Genomic DNA, 18,687 nt, shown 5'->3' on the forward strand with positions numbered 1-18,687 from the left:
TTATAATCTGTTTTGTAATAGGGATTTGCCGCCAGGAAGAGACAACAGGTTTCTTGGAATTGGGTCGCTTTAAATATTGACTTCAGAAACGAAAATACGCATTAAATTGATAAAAATAGATGTGGTAAGTAGTACGAAGAGTGTTTTTTTAAACGAACAATATAGTTTAATAGCATATTAGTAATGTTACTGACAGGTGTGTTATGATCTTCTTGTTAATTAAAGCCAAAATATAACAGGATTTTGAAATACTGAGAAGCATAAAGGAGTACATTAAAAGCTGTTTGAGGTGAGCAGGATACACTAGTAGTCTTGAGTAGTTTTTTTTGGGTGACCTTATGATTCACGCTGTACTGCACGGTTGCTTATTTGGCTTCGACCTAGGTTTTTAACTTTGAGTAGATAAAGTCATTGGCTTGCTGATAATAATTTACTAAAAAAGCCAGACTGTTCTTGGAGTGATTGGTGGTTGGGTCTTATTATACAAAACTTTGGTGTCTCATATATTCTCGATTTCCGTTCCCTCTTTTCCTGTCTCATGGTGGAGGTTAGGCTTAACCTCATACTGAGAAATATTAAAGAATGGTAATTAGTTATGTATATCTATCTACTTATAGCCCGATGAAATCTTTTAGAAAAATACTGCATTGACGAAACACGCGTGTTGGTTGTTTTGACTGTGATATCGGCTGTACTATGTGAAATTGGACCTGTGCGATAAACAAGTCTTCGTTGGGAAATTGAAAGAATACGAAAATAAAAACTACGGACTGAAATTGGATTCTATTGAACACTTCTTTTGAATAAGTGACTGAAAACGTTATTAATACATAACAATACTTACACTGTTAATGTTCAGGGAATCCGATAAAAACTCTCATATGCAAATCAGTTGTGACCCTGTTCCTCATGGGAACAGTTAAGCCTGAACTGCCAAGCTAGGTCCTCCCTGGATTGGAAACAAACATCCTAGGACTGGTTTAGAGGTAACACCTCATATCAGCCAGGCTAGCTTGAATCCAGTCGCAAAGTGAGCAAGGGATCCATGTCTGGGCATCCCCCTCCCACTTAGGGTGAAAAGTGCTGCAGCAATAAATAATGGACGGAATGCGGAATAAATCAAACATTCACCCCAGTCAAGAGATCTGGTTTAAATATATTGTTCTTTTGCTTACTACACCATCACAGTTTGGGCCCAGCCACATGCAAATCAGTCAGCAAAACCTGAATCACTTCTCATTCCCTCCTTCTTGGAATATAGTTAGTGCATAAATGCCAGAATCAGAACATGTTAAGTTAACAATCTGCACTTTTCCTCAAAAATTGTTTCAATAGCTTTTATTATTTCCACCATGTCACAAGCACCCTACCTTTAGTCCGTCTTTTGTCATTTCTATGAGGAGTCAATCTAGTTCCCCTATAATTTTTTCATAACCCGTCTGGTTGCACACACCATGAGTAGAATTATTTTTTATTCACTTGTATCACATATTGTTCATCTTATCAAGCATCACAAGGGATTTCTTTGTGAGTGGCTACAGTTTTTATAATGAGAGAATTGTTAAGTAAACTGTTTCCATGCATAATGTACACAGAATGTATCTCTCCAGCATCATTTCTGATGGATAATGCAAGCTAATTGGATTCACATTCAGTTCAAGCAAAAGTACTTTCTTCTTTCTCTCTGCATTTTGGATTCTGAATTTTCACTTTACAGTTTCTCTTGTGCATGACTTCTCTGATGTCTGCTATGATTGGATCGGTCGCTGAAGCTTTTACCACATTCAGTGCATGTGTATGGTTTTTCTCCAGTGTGAAGCATCCGATGTCGATTACGGGATGATTTGTCACTAAAACGCTTGCCACATTCACTACATTGGTAGGGCTTCTCACCTGTATGAGTTCTGTAGTGACTAATCAATGTATATTTCTGAATGAAGCTTTTTCCACATTGAGTACATGTGTATGGTTTGTCTCCCAAGTGAATTCTCTCATGGCAAACAAGATTTGAATTGGAAAAGAAGCTTTTATCACATCGGCTACATTTATATGGTTGATCTCTCAAACAACTTCTGTGCTCTTTCTGGTGAAATGTTAGAGCGGATTTCTTACTGAAGCTTTTGCTGCATTCCCTGCAAGTATACAGTTTCTCTCCTTTGTGTTTTCTTTGGTAGATAACATTCTCAGATTTCTCAATACAGTTGGTCTGACATTCACTTAGACAGTTCGATTTACAGAGAGTTGTTTGATCATATCTGTTGCTCATGCTGCTAATTTGCGTCATAAGGGATTCCCCATTACTCGTCTCCCCCATTTGAAATTGTTGAACATTTGTTTTATTATGTACAGTATTTTGAACAGCTCTTTCTTCCACATAGTTTTCATCACTCCACTTCCAGAACTTCTTAGTGCTTCTAGGTGCTTCTAGAATAGATAAAAAGTAAACATAATGAAAACAATATCATGGTCTCTAATTATATCAGAATTGCAAAACATATTGGGGTCATTATGAGGTTGGCAGAGTGGGAGTACTGCCGTATTACAGCCGGGCTACCACCCCACCAAACCTGTGGTTCACTCGTTCTGTTCGAGTCAGGGTAAGCAGTAAGTCTTTGACAGTGGAGCCTTGAATAGCTTTGTCCTAAGAAACCCCTGATCTGACGGCCAAACTGCCAAAGGGCTGTGAAGTTATAGTGACGGTTGCCTCCACCCTATTTAGAATGGTATGACCACAACTTTGAGCCAGATGTACAGAGAAAAGGAATAGCAATTACCAAACAACAATTTTATCCACTAGCTATTTGGAAATCACTATTCCTTATGTATCAAACCTGTTATTCCATACTTGCGATTTCTAGTGGGTCACAAACCGACCTACTTCATTAATATTAATAAGGTTGGTCACAGTTTGTAACCCATTAGGAATGCCTGCCATCACAGTTAAGGATGGTGGAGGTCAGCAGACCATCATGTCTGTGATTGCTTCTGAATAAAGTTTTTTTTGTTGACATACAACCCATTTTCCTTAAAGAAAAACAGGATGCGTTTTAACAATAAAAAAAAATTAAACCTTTTGTTTTCATTTTTTAAGAGCAAGCAGTGGTTTGTGGGAACACTGCCTACTCTTGCAATTTTTTTTTCCAACATTCACAAAAGGATGGGAACCCTTTCCAATTCGCTAATGTATTACTACCAGCTTTGAGTTGGTGGTAAAATATTGAAGTTTGGTGACCAGATCCTAGTCCAGCGACTTAGCGATCTTGGGATCACAGGCACTGCCCTGTCTTGGCTGAAATCATTTCTTCAGGACCGCTCATTCCAGGTTATAGAGGGCAATTATACATCTAAAGAGACCCCTATACGTTGTGGAGTGCCTCAGGGCTCTTCCTTGAGCCCCACGTTCTTCAACGTATATATGTCCCCCCTGGAAAAGATAGTCACCCCACATGGGATAAAACTCCTGACGTACGCAGATGACACGCAGCTGGTGGTCTCTCTCACCCAGCAGGAAAATCCCACCATAGACCTCTACTCCTGCCTGAGAGACATAGTCAGCTGGATGGACAGATCTCACTTGAAGCTTAACAGCGACAAGACGGAGATCATGGTGATGGGGAATCAGGCCCATTTCCACCCAGACTCTCTTTGGCCCCCCTGCATGGGTAAACCTCCAACTCCCAAGCCCGAGATTAAAAGCCTCGGTCTATGGCTAGATAAAAAACTCACCATGCAAAGCCAAGCAAGTAAAACGGCTGGAGTTTGTTTCGGTCTCTTGCGCTCAATCCGAAAAATCCTACCACTGCTCCCTCTCCAATCAAGGAAACTTTTGATCCAAGGCCTTATTTTGTCAAGGTTGGATTACGGCAACGCACTGTACCTGGGCGTACCACAGAAAGTTACAACTAAATTACAGGTAGTACAAAACGCCGCCGCCAGGATCTTGACCAATACTAAGACCCGCTGCTCGGCCAAACCAGCTATCCGAGAGCTGCACTGGCTACCCGTCATAGAAAGAGTGCAGTTCAAGGCGCTCTGCCTTACGCACAAAATTCTTAACGGAAAAGCCCCCCCTATACTTAAAGATCTGGTCTCTCCCTATACCACCTCCAGACCCCTCCGAACTTTTAATGCCCACCTCACTCGAGTACCCAAGATCAATAGAGCACGATCAGGAGGTCGTTGTTTTTCGTACAACGCGTTCAAATTGTGGAATTCCCTTCCCTCTGACCTTCGTGCACAACCCAACCTGCTGGCATTTCGAAAATCTCTGAAGACATGGCTGTTCCCGTGAGCTTTTCCTCCTCTTCATTCCATCTGTAATGGTTCAGCGCTGGGACGCTCACGGGTAGCTTTGCGCTTTAGAAATCCGGTAACATTAACATTAACAATAACCGCGTTTTGGTCCGAAAACCTTGATACCAAACATTGGAAATAGCCATGTGAAAGGGACGCCCTAAACATGTCCCTTTGAAATAGCAATTTCTGCATTCAAACTTCGATTCTGGAGAAACGCAGTTTTGGTGTTTGTATATCAGGACAAACATTTTTGCCATCACAAACAGCCCAATTTTAAGATTCGGGCCGTTTGTGATGGTAAAAATGCTTCATACATATAATCCTAGATATCCGTACAGGGACCACCTTGCTAAATCCAGTGGTTCCTGTAAGAAAAATTGCTCAATGGGGAACACACACACAGGGATAAAATACCCTGTGCATCAGTGGTCTTTGTTTCTATGTTTTGCAAGAATAAACCCACACTTGTTTACATTACAGACACTGTTCTCATAGCAACAGTTATTTCATATGCTGTATTCACATCAGCAGTTATTTGGTACTCAAAGGTTCGAAGAACAACAAACATATCATTCTGGTAAGACCCAATGTCTTCAATCCTAAAGTGCTTTATAGTGAGACATGTACTTAATATTTATGAAAAGTGCTATATTGTATTGCAGAGCAGTGACTCCACAACAGTTTAGAAAAATAAAGGTATTTAATCTAAACTACACAAGAACAAAGCGACAAAAATCCAACATACGCAGTTCAAGAATATAGTTTCAAATGAGTTCTTAAGGTTGCGTTAAAATAATCCACAGTTGCATCACGTTTTAGCCAACAGTGCCTTTAGATATGACAAAAGTTCCAAGTGAAAGTTGTAGCGTTGAAAAGCAAGCGATGCGTCACTCCTGAGACCCTGGGGAGGCGGTGCGACAACCCGTTGGACGCAGTGGGCGTGTTGCGATGACTCCAGTCTGTATGGGGAGGGATGCGATACCTTGCGTGGATTCCGGTGCACAGGTTTCATGGAAGCGGCTCCCAAAAGGGACGATGCGACGATCTTTGGGGCAGCGACGATCTCCGGTGCGGCGACAATGCGCGGCCCAGCGACGATCTTCTACTCTCCAGGCCCCTCGATGCGATGGCTCTGCGACGATGTTCGCAGCAACGTGATGCGGTCCGCAAGCAAGCGGGCCGACGATCTCACCCAGTGACGACAGGCTCTGCGTAGATACTCGCAGCAATGATAATCTTCCGGCACTGGACTGGTGCGCCACGCAAACGAAGGATGTGATGACTCTGACAGCGGCAACAGGCGCTGCGACGATCTCGGCCTTCGTAGCGGCAGGAATTTCCTCGCACTGACGGGGATGCGCTCCCCAAGCAAGCAATGCGATAAAGCTTGCAGAAAGTCTTCAAAATCTTGTTTTCCAGCTTCCCCACACAGGTACAACTTCCAGAGGCACTACAACGGGCCCAAGCACTCTAGGAAGGACAGGACTCTCTCAGCAGAGTTCAGGGAGGCTGGGGTGAATTCCTTTTGTTCCTGGGACTTCTTAACAGGGTGCCAGCTCTTCTCAGGCCCTTGGAGATTCCTTCAAGCAAGGGGACACAGCACAAAGCAAAGTCCTTCCCCTCTCCTTGGCAGCAAAGCAACAGCAGGTCAGTCCAGTAGAGCAACAGCAGGAAAATCTTCCTTCTTCAGTTTCAGCTTTCTCCTTGGCAGAGATTTTTTCTTGGTTCCAGGATCATCTAATTTTCTGTAGTCAGGGTCCTGTACTTATACCCCTAAAAGTCTTTGTTCCCTTTGTGCAGGAGGGCTCTGAGCGCGGCCTTAACCAGTTCTGGGTGTTCCTTGAGCACTTGTTTTCCTGGCCTCTCCTTTCCTTTCAGAGAGAGGGGCAGGTTTGTCAGCCGCCCAGCAGGAGGTGGAGCCAGCATTGTGGAATGCAGGCACATCCCTATTCAGGCCCAGGTGCTACCCCCTTCCACCACTCTAGATGCAGATGGAGCTATTCAGCCCAGGGATGGCCCACTCAGCCTCTGGGAGCCACCCAGCCCCTGTCTCTCACAAACCAGACAGTCAATTCTCAAACAGGCCAAGGCACACAGAAAGGTCAGACAAGAGAACAGCAACTTTCTAAAAGTGCTGTTCTCAAACACAGGATTTAAAAACAACCTTTCCTAAAAGATGTGTTATTAAATTCTGAGTTCAGGGATACCAGACTTTTATGTCCTATCTTGCTCCTATGGGAAGATATGCTGGTAGTCACTGTAGCCAGCATTCCCCATGATAGCCTATGGGGCAAGATAGCCTTACAATAGTAAAAAACTAAAATGGCTGTAATTCAATATTAGAGGATGTCGCCTGCACTAGTACATGCTCTACCTTTCACATACACTGCTCCCAGCCCAAAGGGGTACCTTGGGCCTTCCATAGGGGTGTCCAATGTGTACATAAAGGGAAGGGTTAGGCCTGGTCAGTGGAAACACTGGCCAGGTTGACATGGCAGTTCACAGACTGTACACAGGCACTACCGTGGCAGGCCTGCGACATCATTTTAGGGCTACCCATGTGGGTGGCACAATCAGTGCTGCAGGCCCACTAGTAGCATTTGTATCACCAGCCCTGGCACACTCAGTGCACTTTGCTAGGGACATCTTGGTGATACAAATATGCCAATCACGGATAACCAATTATAATACCAATTTACACAGAGAGCATATGAACTTTAGCACTGATCAGCAGTGGTAAAGTGCCAGAGTCCTATTGTCACCAACCACAGATCAGGAAAAACAAGGGAGGAAGAAGCAAAAAGTTTGGGGATAACCCTGCAAAAAGGGCAATTTCCAACAGTTATTAAAATGTTATTCCTAAACTTCTATCTAAGATAAGATTAACTACTTCATATCCACTTGGGAATAGAATCTGCAGCTTATATTTCTCTCTCAAAAAAAAATATGCATTTTTATAGCTTTAAAATCACTTTGGTGCCAACCTTAATTTCTAGATAATAGTGCAACAGTATGTGCCTTAGAATTGTCTTTCATTTGTTTTTCCATTTGCCTCTTTTGGTCTCCCATAACACTGTATTTAGTCAACCCCGCCGCATAATTTGGCCCTTCATCGCCACATAATTTAAGTTGCCTTGCTTTTATTCCATTAATTATGTGTCTATAAAATAATATACATTAAGGAAAGTGTAGATTGAGGAATCCAGGTGCCAGAGCACTTCAGCAGTCTAGGTTTCAAATCCTTCCTATGTTTTCTATTGAGAATGAGCACTTGACCAAGAAGCTTGAGATGAGTCTTCACCCTCAACTGTCTCACTTCATCATCTGCTGACCTAAATCTGATTCCTTACACTTCTGGCCTCAGTTGAAAACCCACCTGCAACCTGTTTTTTCCTTTCACCATCTGACCTCTCAAATCGTCACATGCAGAACTTAAAGTGACTCTACCACTCACCAGCTGACCAGTCTTGTCTCCCAACAAGCTCATGCCAACTATTGTATGTATATATAAGGGGAACCTTGGATGACATGAGACGAAGATATAGAAAGCAACAATGAGCTTCAGATGGCAGAGGGAGTCTGAATCTTTGTACCATCATGGACAATACTCACAGATCCTGATTTTTTTTCCTTCAAGGTCTGAAGGAAAAGGTGTACTTCCTATAGGACTAAGGGAGCTTGCATGCACATTCAATTTATTTTCTCCCATTGAATACGCTGAGACATAAACCTTTGTTAATATGAAAGCTAATAGTCTGATTACTGGAAGACCTGATTTTCCAGATGCATTCTGGGTTACTTATATGTATACACAAAAGAAGGAGAGAAGGTAAAACCAGCTTGCTAATACTTCCTCAATGTAGGTTACACCCTTTAAGTCACTGGAGGCTCTCGCTCTATTATTTGACTGGTTGATAAATGCTGGGGCATAGGTTTAGTTGTGGTAACAAGAGTGACTTAGCACCACTGCCCTCTTTTCCAAAGCACAGCTTTTCCATTCATAGTATTGAAGAATTGAAAATCTCATCTAAGAGCTCATTATTCATTTAATTGCCTATGGGGATATGTAGTAATAGAAAAGTCAGACTGTTTGTTTTCATCATGATCCCCCTAAGGACAAGCCTCTACTGGCTGGATCCACAAGGCACATGGCAAGCTGAGCATCTACCAATGTGTAGCATCTGTCAGCTGCCTGCATATTTTGTTTGCTAATCTATTATGTCAGCCTCATAGCACGCCGCCCTATTTTTCCAAATATGTAGGCTGTACCTGTCAGAACAGAATTCACGTTCACCTGGAGCAGAATGCCAACATGTTCATCCTCTTTACCGCGGCTAGGGACCTAATATTGTGAAGAACTGAGTGTGTCACCCGGAGCTCAAAAACATTGCCACCTCAAACCAGGATTGTCTACTGCCAGCAAAACATTTCCTCGAGCCTTTAGTCTTTAGCACTTTGTCAAACAAACCTCTGCCTAGATTGTTTGACAATGAAGAAGGGCTAAAAGTGAAGGCTGTGCTTTTTGCCCTGATATGGATACTATGTGTTTACCTCATGTCCAAACTACATACTAGGGGGCAGATGTATCAAGATTACGATTTGCGAATTCTAAATAGCGATTTTTTGCGAATCGCTATTTAGAATTCGCAAAATGGAATGTATGTACAAAATCGCTATTTTTTAGCGATTCCTTAATATTCTTTATTTGCGAATTCGCATTTTGCGAATTCGCAAATAAGGAATAATTTCCAATGCATTCCTATGGGCCAGGAGGCCCATAGGAATTATAGTGCAATAATTCTCAAATAGCGAATTCGCAATTTACTTTTTTTTTTTTTAAAATATTTTTATTGTTGACAGGCTGGAGAGGAAGAAATACATTAAAGCATTGATACATAAGTTAACATACATAAATTTTATCATATAAAACATATAATAGAGCGAGTAGACCATGAGGTATTATTAGAAAGAGAAAAAGAAAAGAAGATAAGCAAACAAAAGAGTAGTGGCAGTTTCTTTTCAACAGTCATACAGGTTATATTGTCCCACAGATACCAAATATCAGTTTGTGAATTTTTTTTCCCTAAATCCAAAAGGAAATAGAGTATAACATCATCGTTCTACAAAAGTTCCCCAATTTTTTTCATGCTTTTTCAATGTGCGTATACCCCTGATGTTTGCTAAAGCTAATTCCATTGAGTGTATCTCGGTTACCAATGCCCACCAGTCCCAAACCGTAGGTGTTTATGAGCTGGTCCAAGCTCTAGCCAGAGTTAACTTAGCACAAGACATAAGTACCGTGGCCAGGGCAGCCTGTGGGAAAGAGATAGGGTAGGTGTCTAACAGAACTGAGGTAGCCGTGAACGTAGGCAGCTGAATCTGTTTCATTTTCAAAACATTTTCAATATCACACCAGAAAGTCTTAAGATTAGGACACAAGAATAACATGTGTACCAGATCAGCTGCTTCAGTAGAGCATTTGGGGCATTTTGTGCGGTCACTGTAGGTGTTATTAGAGGACCATTTAGAAATTCTTTCCGAGGTGTAATATAGCATACAGGTTGTTCTGAATTGTTGGAGTCTTAGACTAGATGACCGTACTCGTTTATTGATGTTTGTAAAGGAGCTCTCTATCTGTTTAGATGTTATATTTGAGCCCAATATTCTGCTCCATTTGCCGGCCAGCTTGATACAATCGTTTGGTTTAAAGTCAGTAAGAAGTCTATATGCTTCGCTTATTACTGACTTGTTTTTTAATGAATATAAACAGGTCCAAATATCACATTCAGTAACCTCCAAAATTAGTTTTTTATTAATCAAATAGTCATGTATCTGTAGATATTTGTACCACATGTTTTCAGGTAGGTCATATAGTAGTTTGAGAGTATTGAAGTCTAAAAACCCTTGTGTGCCATATAAGTCCCCTACAACAGCAATTCCTGATCTAAGCCAACCACGTGTAGTACTATCATTAAAAATGCTTGGAAGGCCCGGATTACCCCATAGCGGAAGCTTTGAATGGAAAAAGCTAGTATTACAAAAGAAGAGTATATTGCCCCAGATCTTTGTTATGTCTCTTGCGGTCTTAAATCTAACCCTTTTATAGTAGTTGGGATCGTTGGTTCTAAACAAAAACATATTCGAGTCAGATTTTAGCATAAAAGAATGGAAGAACAGAGCCCTTCCTTCATTGAGTAAAGAGCGAAGGCGGATAACAAAAGCGGACCAAAAATACAATTTGAAATCGGGAAAATTAAGCCCTCCTTCGTTCGTGCTGTTTTTCATAAAGTTCAATGATCTTCTTGCTTTTTTGTACCCCCAGATAAAACTACTGAGTACTCCATCAAGTTTCTTAAAAAATTGATTATTTAGCGCTAGTGGTATAGATCGAAATAAGTACACATATTTGGGTAGTACCTTCATCTTGATTAAATTGATTCTGCCGATTAAGTTCAGAGGTAGTCTATGCCATTTTTTTAATAATAGGCTGGTAGATTTGGTTAATTCGTTATAATTTATATTGTTAATTTCTTGTAATTTGGCCGTTATTTTGACCCCAAGATAAGTAGCAATGTAGCAGATCTCAGGCACTGTCACGGCTGGAGTGTAATTAGCCATTATTTGAGTTTTTTGTAGATTTCGTTTATAGCCCGCCACCTTCCCATATTTTCCGGCCTCTAATACTATTCCCTTTAGTGCCTCGACGATATCTTCTGTATAAACCGCGATGTCGTCGTCGTATGCAGTTATTTTTAATTCTTGTGGTCCTGATCTAAAAGGTGCAATCTGGGTTTGGGATTGAAGGGCAAACAGAAAAGGCTCCAGTGAGAGGGCAAATAAAAGAGGTGATAAGGGGCAGCCCTGGCGGGTTCCTCGTTGGATCAAAAAGTCTGAGGATGCCAGCCCCCCATAACTGGTGTAAGCTGTTGGGTTATCATACAATGCTTGTATGCACCGCAAAAATTGTCCCCCGAACCCTATTTTAGACAATACGCACCAGAGAAAGTCCCACCCCACTCGGTCGAAAGCTTTTTTAGCGTCTAATAAGATCATACCGAGTGGGGTGGATTCGGTCTCTGCTACATCGAATGCTGTAATAGCCATATTAACATGTATGGTAGTATCTCTCCCAGTTATAAAGCCATGTTGCTGTGGATTGATGATCTGGGGCATGATAGGGGCCAATCTTAGTGCTAAAATTTTGGCAACAATTTTTGCGTCTGTATTTATTAAAGAGATAGGGCGGTGTGACCCTCTCTCTTCCTTCGGTTTGCCTTTCTTAAAAAAAAATATTATTTTTGCCCTATTCCAGGACTCAGGTGTTTTTCCATCTGAGCCTACAGATTGGATAACTTTCAACAGTAATTGTTCAAGCTCTTTTAGACATAGTTTGTATATTTCTAAGGGTATGGTGTCTTCCCCTGCCGCTTTTCCTACAGGTAATAGGGCTATGGCTTGATGTAGTTCAGCCATTGTTATATCATCAGACAATGAATCTATCTCCGGACTGTTCTGAGTATCTGCAGTATGGTCTTCGATATATTTCTGTATGTCATCTAGATTAGGCTCCACTTCTGGGGTATATAAAGTTCTATAAAAATCGGCGAATTGTTCTAAAATATCTTGTGGTTGGGTATAGATTTTATTGCAAGCCCCTCGTATGTTTGTAATTGTAGAGTTTGCTCTGTCCTCGGCGGCTTTATAAGCCAAAATTTTCCCGATTTTGTCCCCCCCCTCATATTGTGTTATGTTAAATTTGTGTAAGTTGTTTATACTTTTCTGAATAAATTTGGTCTTGGTTTCATTTTTAAGTGAGCAAAGTTTAAGACCAATTTCTGTGCTCGTTGGTAGGTTAGACCGGAGTGCTGATGATAATAGTTCTTCTTGAGTGGTTATTTTTGACATCAATAAATCATTATTTTTTTTATGTTCTAAATTTAGTCTGATCACGTAAGCCTGAGTAAAGCCCCTGATGCTAGCCTTACAGGCATCCCATACCATAGCAGGTGAAGCTGAATTTGTGTTTATATCTATAAATTCAGTAAGGTGTAACTTTAGTTGCGTCATATAGCATGTGTCTGAAATCAAATGTCTAGGAAAAGAAAATGGCCTGGGAGTAGCTCTAATATTTGTTGTTTTAAATATCAGTATTATAGCATTGTGATCAGAAGAAATTCGAGGGCATAGAACCATGGAGCTATCTTTCAGTAGATTCTCGCTAGTTAATGCCATATCTAACCTTGAACATAATGTGTGAGGAGCAGAATAATAGGTATACCCCCGTTTGTTTGCGTATAAGTGTCGCCAAGCATCTTTGATATTGTGTATGCAACATAAGTCAAGAATAGATGACCTGGTTTTGTGCATCCTTTGATGACTACCAGATCTAGTTATGTCTATTCTGTAGTCCATAATGCAATTAAAATCCCCCATAATAATCAGTTCTCCCTCCCAATCCAAAAGTTTAATATTCAATTGGTCGAAAAGAGTGGGTTTATCTGTATTGCAACCGTAAACCACACATAGAACATATTTAACATTCTCAAAACTGATCTGCGCTATTGCCCATCTGCCATCCTTGCCACAAGAAGTTTGTATTATTTCGGCCCTAAATCGTCTATCCTTGAGAATAGCAACTCCTCTTATAGATTGCCCAAAAGTAGAGCAGACTATAATATGGTACCCCAATTGGTTGAGTAGTTTTTTATCCTTCCCCGCAATATGTGTTTCAGATAAAAGGGCAACTTGGGGGTTATGCATTTTCAATTCTTCTTTTATCAAACACCTTTTGTTCTTACCATTTAGCCCTGCTACATTCCAGGCTAAGCATTTTATTTCATACATCTAAGAAGTAAAAGAAAGAAAAAGACAGAAGCCTTAAATTTTAAGCTTATCTCAGATTGTCCACGGTATTGTCCGTGGTATCCACATATCTTCATACATTGCCTACTTCTGGTGCCGTTAGTATGCAAAAAATATGTAGATCCACCCCCTCAGCCTGTAAACAATTTTTCCTGGTTTTTCCCTCCCCCCCTCAACCTCCCATTGTGCGGAGAAAGCCCCCCCCCACCCCCTCCCCCCTAGCTCTTACCCCAGCCGGGGAAGAGCCGTCCCTCTGCATCTGCTGCTGCTGGAAGGGCAGCCTACGTGGCAGGTCGCCTTAAGAGGCCCCCGCTGTCCGCTTACTTATTATTTAGGCAGTTTATCAGCAAGTGCATAAAAAGTAAGCTAAACATTTTACTAGTACATAGTGATGCATATAACATAAAGCTAGAGCGAAATTAGATAGACCCCCCGTATAGCCAATGTTGCTTGGATATAAAGATTTCTGATAAGAGTTAGTCTTCCAGTGAAGCCAGTGTTTTGAGTTATACTAAGTCTTAGTCTTACTCTTGCCCGCGCCGATATCAGCTAAGTACGCTTCTGCTTCTTTTACATCTGTAAAAAAATTAGTTCGTCCATCTTTGATAACCTTAAGGCGTGCTGGTTCTTGAAGAAACGCCTGACCTCCACTAGATTTAATTGGGTCTATTAATTTACGTAACATCCATCGTCTGTCCATTGTTTCTTTGCTGAGGTCAGAGCGAGCGAAAATTGAGATCTCACCAATAGCTACGGGGGTGTTAGGACGAGCTCTCTGCCAAATAGCCTGGCGCAGTAAAAAATTTCCAAAGAAGATTAGAAAGGGGCGTGGGAATTGATTCTCCCTGTTTCTCTGTATCAAAGGAAGGCGATGAGCTCGCTGAATTTGTGAATCCCAATCCCAGTCAGCTAGGTCAGGGAAAGCTTTCTGAAACAGACCCACTAGATAAGCCATCGGATCAGATCCTTCTGCTACCTCCGGTATGCCAAAAAGTCTTAGATTTGATCGTCTCTGACGATTCTCCAAATCTTCAATCTTTTGTTGAAGTGTCACGAGCTGAATCTCATGCTTGTCGGCTGCAAATGTTGTTTTTGTGCTTGTTTCTTCCAACATAACCACCTGTTGTTGCAGTTCCGCAATGTCCTGTGAAACCCCCCCAAATTTAGTAGTAAGTTCTTGTAAAGATGATTGTACTTTTCTATTATCCTCCCTCAATTGTAAGTAATGTTCCTGTGCTTCAGCCCGTTGATTGCCCAATAGTTGCAGTATTATATCTAGTGAGGAGGGATCAGCTGGCTCTTGTCTTTGATTTAATCTCTCTTTAGAGGCAGTTATGTGTTTGTTTGTCTCCAGACTGGTATAGGGAGGTGAAGATTCAAAAGGGGGGCCTCCAAGAGAAGGGGGAGTGACGGTAATCGCTGTTGCTGTGGCAGTAGAGAGTGCGTGAGATTGTAGCATATCAATTTCTATTATGGGTGAGTCTGCTATAGACTCATACGTCACCAGTGGTACTTGATCGGGTGGTCTGTCCGATGATATATTAGGTGATGGATTGGGTGAAATAGTTAGGGAACAGCTTTCTAAATTGGCAGAGCAGGTTGTGTTACACAAGACTTCTTTATTAGATATGGGTTCTGTGGGACTAGCCCCTGATAGTCTCTGTGTCATATTTTTTACTAAACCTTTCGCTTCAATCCATCTTCTTAGTGGGCTTTTGTCCTGTAAAGCCTTTATCGATATTTGGCTGTTGCTTGCAATGGATCTGTTTAATAAAGCACCAGCCTTGCCACATTTCTTTACCCTAGATTTATTTTTCTGTTTACGCCCTTTTTTAGCTCGTGTTTTTGTTGTATTGCCTGAACAGTCATCCTTTTCCCCCTTCTCTCCCAATTCATCCTCTGTTTCTGCATCAAGGTCTTCGAAGGAGCCTTGCTCTGTCAGGTCAGTGAGCTCCACCACTAGCTCCACCACTAGCCCGTCAGCCTCTGCCTCAACCATTGGGGCAGTAACATCTGATTCGGGGGGGGTGAGCCCGTAGTGTCAGTGCATGTCCCTCCGGAGAAAGTCTGATTATCTATGCTCAAATTAGGGCATGGCCTGTCAGGCGTCTCGACCTCTTCAAAAGCAATTAATTCCCTGGTCGTTAGCTGCTCAGGGTTACTGGTAGACCCTTCAGGGGTCGTAGACATCACAGAAGTATTGCCATCCTGCCCCCAACATTAGCTGCAGCATTTACTTTTCCGATCGCTATGGCCTGAGTTACGCTTGGTGGATCGCCCCCAGCTACCCCCCCTCTTGCTGTCATTGATTTCGTTTTTGCTGTGGTCTTGACAGCACTCAGGCCAGATTTTTTGAAATGCGCGCTTGGGGGTAGATTAGGGGGTCTCTGTACCTGTTTTTCGATGTCTCCGCTCTCCTGTCGCTGACCCCCCAGCGTGTTAGGGGCTATTGTAGTCTCCATAGGATCTCCAGGAAAAACGGGTTTTACTCCTCTCCTTCCTTATCGGCAGCAGAGGCATTCTCCCGTGAAGTGTTCCCTGGGGTAGCCGAGGTCGCTAAGGCCAAGGGTGCTGCTACTGTTGCAGTAGATGTTGCCAACGGCGTTTGTATCGTGTTTTGTAACGCTTGTGTAGCCGGGGGAGGGAGAGGTGCCGCAGTTCCCGCTGGCTGCCTGCTGTTTCGCGTGGTTCGCGGAGGGTTTTTCTGAGACATTCTCTTTGGCCACCAGGTGTGTGAAGCTCGATGGTTGAGGCCAGACCAGCCGAGCTCCGAGTTCCTAAACAGACCGTAAATCGTCTGCCGGAAGAGTTCAACTGTGGCTGTAAAGTGGACCATCGGTAACCCGCCTCATAAAGATACCGTCTTGATAGCGTTTGCAAGTGTTTCTCTTCCTACGGGTAATGCCCGCTCCTTTTTTGCATACGAGCGTAATAATTTCAATAGAGCTGTCACATCGTTGGTGTTGCACCGTGTTACTCCGTAAAGGGTAGGGAGAGGAGCCTCCAGGCGAGCTGCTCTGTGCAGATCCTCACTCCGCCATCTTGGATCTGAACCCCCTGCGAATTCGCAATTTGCTAATCGCAATTTGAGAATTATTTCAAGGGTGCAGGGGTGTCTCAAAGACACCCTGCTGCACCCCTGAAATGTACATGTGTGCATGTGGCGTACATACATGCCCTATGGGCATGTATGTGCCTCACATGCCACCCTTACAAATGCCAAATAGGGCATTTTTAAAAGAAATCGCAAATTACCACCAACTACAAGTTGGTGGTAATTTGCGATTTCTTAACCCAAATTCGCAAATTGAAATTGCTACATACATAGCATTTAAGGAATCGCAAAAATTGCGATTCCTTAAATGCTATGACAAAATAAAGAATCGCAATTTTTTGTGATTCCTTAAATTGCAAATTTTTTTTACATTCCAAATCATGCTAAAAGGCCGTTTGCGAGTCGCAAAAGCCTTGATATATCTGGCCCTAGGTGTCTTGTAACTAAAGGCACTCTCCTGGAGTTTTCTGGTCTATTATTTTGCTTGAGTTTGGCCTGGGCAACATGGATGATGGGGGTAGATTAGGGGGTCTCTGTACCTGTTTTTCGATGTCTCCGCTCTCCTGTCGCTGACCTCCCAGCGTGTTAGGGGCTATTGTAGTCTACATAGGATCTCCAGGAAAAACGGCTTTTACTTTTTCTTTTTTTTTCTCCTCTCCTTCCTTATCGGCAGCAGAGGCATTCTCCCGTGAAGTGTTCCCTGGGGTAGCCGAGGTCGCTAAGGCCAAGGGTGCTGCTACTGTTGCCGTAGATGTTGCCAACGGCGTTTGTATCGTGTTTTGTAACGCTTGTGTAGCCGGGGGAGGGAGAGGTGCCGCAGTTCCCGCTGGCTGCCTGCTGTTTCGCATGGTTCGCGGAGGGTTTTTCGGAGACATTCTCTTCGGCCACCAGGTGTGTGAAGCTCGATGGTTGAGGCCAGACCAGCCGAGCTCTGAGTTCCTAAACAGACCGTAAATCGTCCGCCGGAAGAGTTCAACTGTGGCTGTAAAGTGGACCATCGGTAACCCGCCTCATAAAGATACCGTCTTGATAGCGTTTGCAAGTGTTTCTCTTCCTACGGGTAATGCCCGCTCCTTTTTTGCATGCGAGCGTAATAATTTCAATAGAGCTGTCACATCGTTGGTGTTGCACCGTGTTACTCCGTAAAGGGTAGGGAGAGGAGCCTCCAGGCAAGCTGCTCTGTGCAGATCCACACTCCGCCATCTTGGATCTGAACCCCCTGCGAATTCGCAATTTGCTAATCGCAATTTGAGAATTATTTCAAGGGTGCAGGGGTGTCTCAAAGACACACTTCTGCACCCCTGAAATGTACATGTGGCGCACATACATGCCCTATGGGCATGTATGTGCCTCACATGCCACCCTTACAAATGCCAAATAGGGCATTTTTAAAAGAAATCGCAAATTACCACCAACTACAAGTTGGTGGTAATTTGCGATTTCTTAACCCAAATTCGCAAATTGAAATTGCTACATACATAGCATTTAAGGAATCGCAAAAATTGCGATTCCTCAAATGCTATGGCAAAATAAAGAATCGCAATTTTTTGTGATTCCTTAAATTGCAAATTTTTCTTACATTCCAAATCATGCTAAAAGGCTGTTTGCGAGTCGCAAAAGCCTTGATATATCTGGCCCTAGGTGTCTTGTAACTAAAGGCACTCTCCTGGAGTTTTCTTGTCTATTATTTTGCTTAATTTGGCCTGGGCAACATGGATGATCCCTGGAGGAAAAAACAGCCAGTGAATCAGTGATTATACACTGCACAAGACAACCCTTAGATTCGGGGCACAGAGAGGTAGGACTCGATTTACTCTGTGAAAAAGCAGTAGCTGGAGTAAAGCACCATTAGTTAAGTTTCAAAAAAAGGTTTAGTATGGGTGACTCACCTGCAGGAGAACAAGCACTTTCTTGTCTGTCGGAGAGGTGATACTCGATTGGACAGGTCTCTCCTTCTTCTTTAACATTAAGTGAACACACAGGTGCATCAAATGTATTCTCTGTTTTGAAAGAAAAGAAAGAATACATTGCAAGGGATGTAGGGAGTGGAGAGGCAGGGGTAAAATACACACACTTTTCAGTAATAGTTTGGGTATTTCATCATTTTTGTAAGAATACGCATAATTTAAGACCTAAGAAAACAGGTAAATAAAATTGGCATTGTATTTAGGTGAATGTTGTAAACTCTTACCTCTGAAAGCAACAATAACATTGTTAAGCATCATTAACATGCTAGTTCCAAAAGAGTAATGTTTTAAGCTCTTTTTGTAGTAAGTAATGAAATGAGCTCGTATCAATTGATATTTCACGGGCATATCTGCAGTGACTGATTGTATCAGTGAATGCTACTTTGTGAACCTCGGAATCTCCAGGCATTTTAACTCTTTGTTTTAAGAGAGGCAGGTGGGTTTTTCACTAAATGGTATAGATAGTTGTGGTGGGTGGATTGCCTTTCAGGTTAGTATTGGAATTCA

At 42.3% G+C, this 18,687-nt stretch overlaps 1 protein-coding gene across 3 annotated transcripts in view; it reads right to left on the minus strand.

The window, feature by feature from the left end:
• Positions 1–1,326: 1,326 nt before the first annotated feature.
• Positions 1,327–18,687, minus strand: part of LOC147748673 (uncharacterized) — a 106,050-nt gene continuing 88,689 nt past the window's right edge. For all 3 annotated transcript variants that reach the window (XM_086963540.1, XM_086963546.1, XM_086963542.1), the window contains 2 exons: positions 18,103–18,213; positions 1,327–2,424 (listed from right to left, as the gene is read on the minus strand). In XM_086963540.1, coding sequence (XP_086819666.1) covers positions 1,712–2,424; positions 18,103–18,213 — 824 coding nt within the window. In that variant the 3' untranslated portion in view covers positions 1,327–1,711. The remainder of the gene's footprint in view (positions 2,425–18,102; positions 18,214–18,687) is intronic.

This window comes from Lissotriton vulgaris, chromosome 1_1, assembly GCF_964263255.1.
Source record: "Lissotriton vulgaris chromosome 1_1, aLisVul1.2, whole genome shotgun sequence".
Classification (NCBI taxonomy): Eukaryota; Metazoa; Chordata; class Amphibia; order Caudata; family Salamandridae; genus Lissotriton; species Lissotriton vulgaris.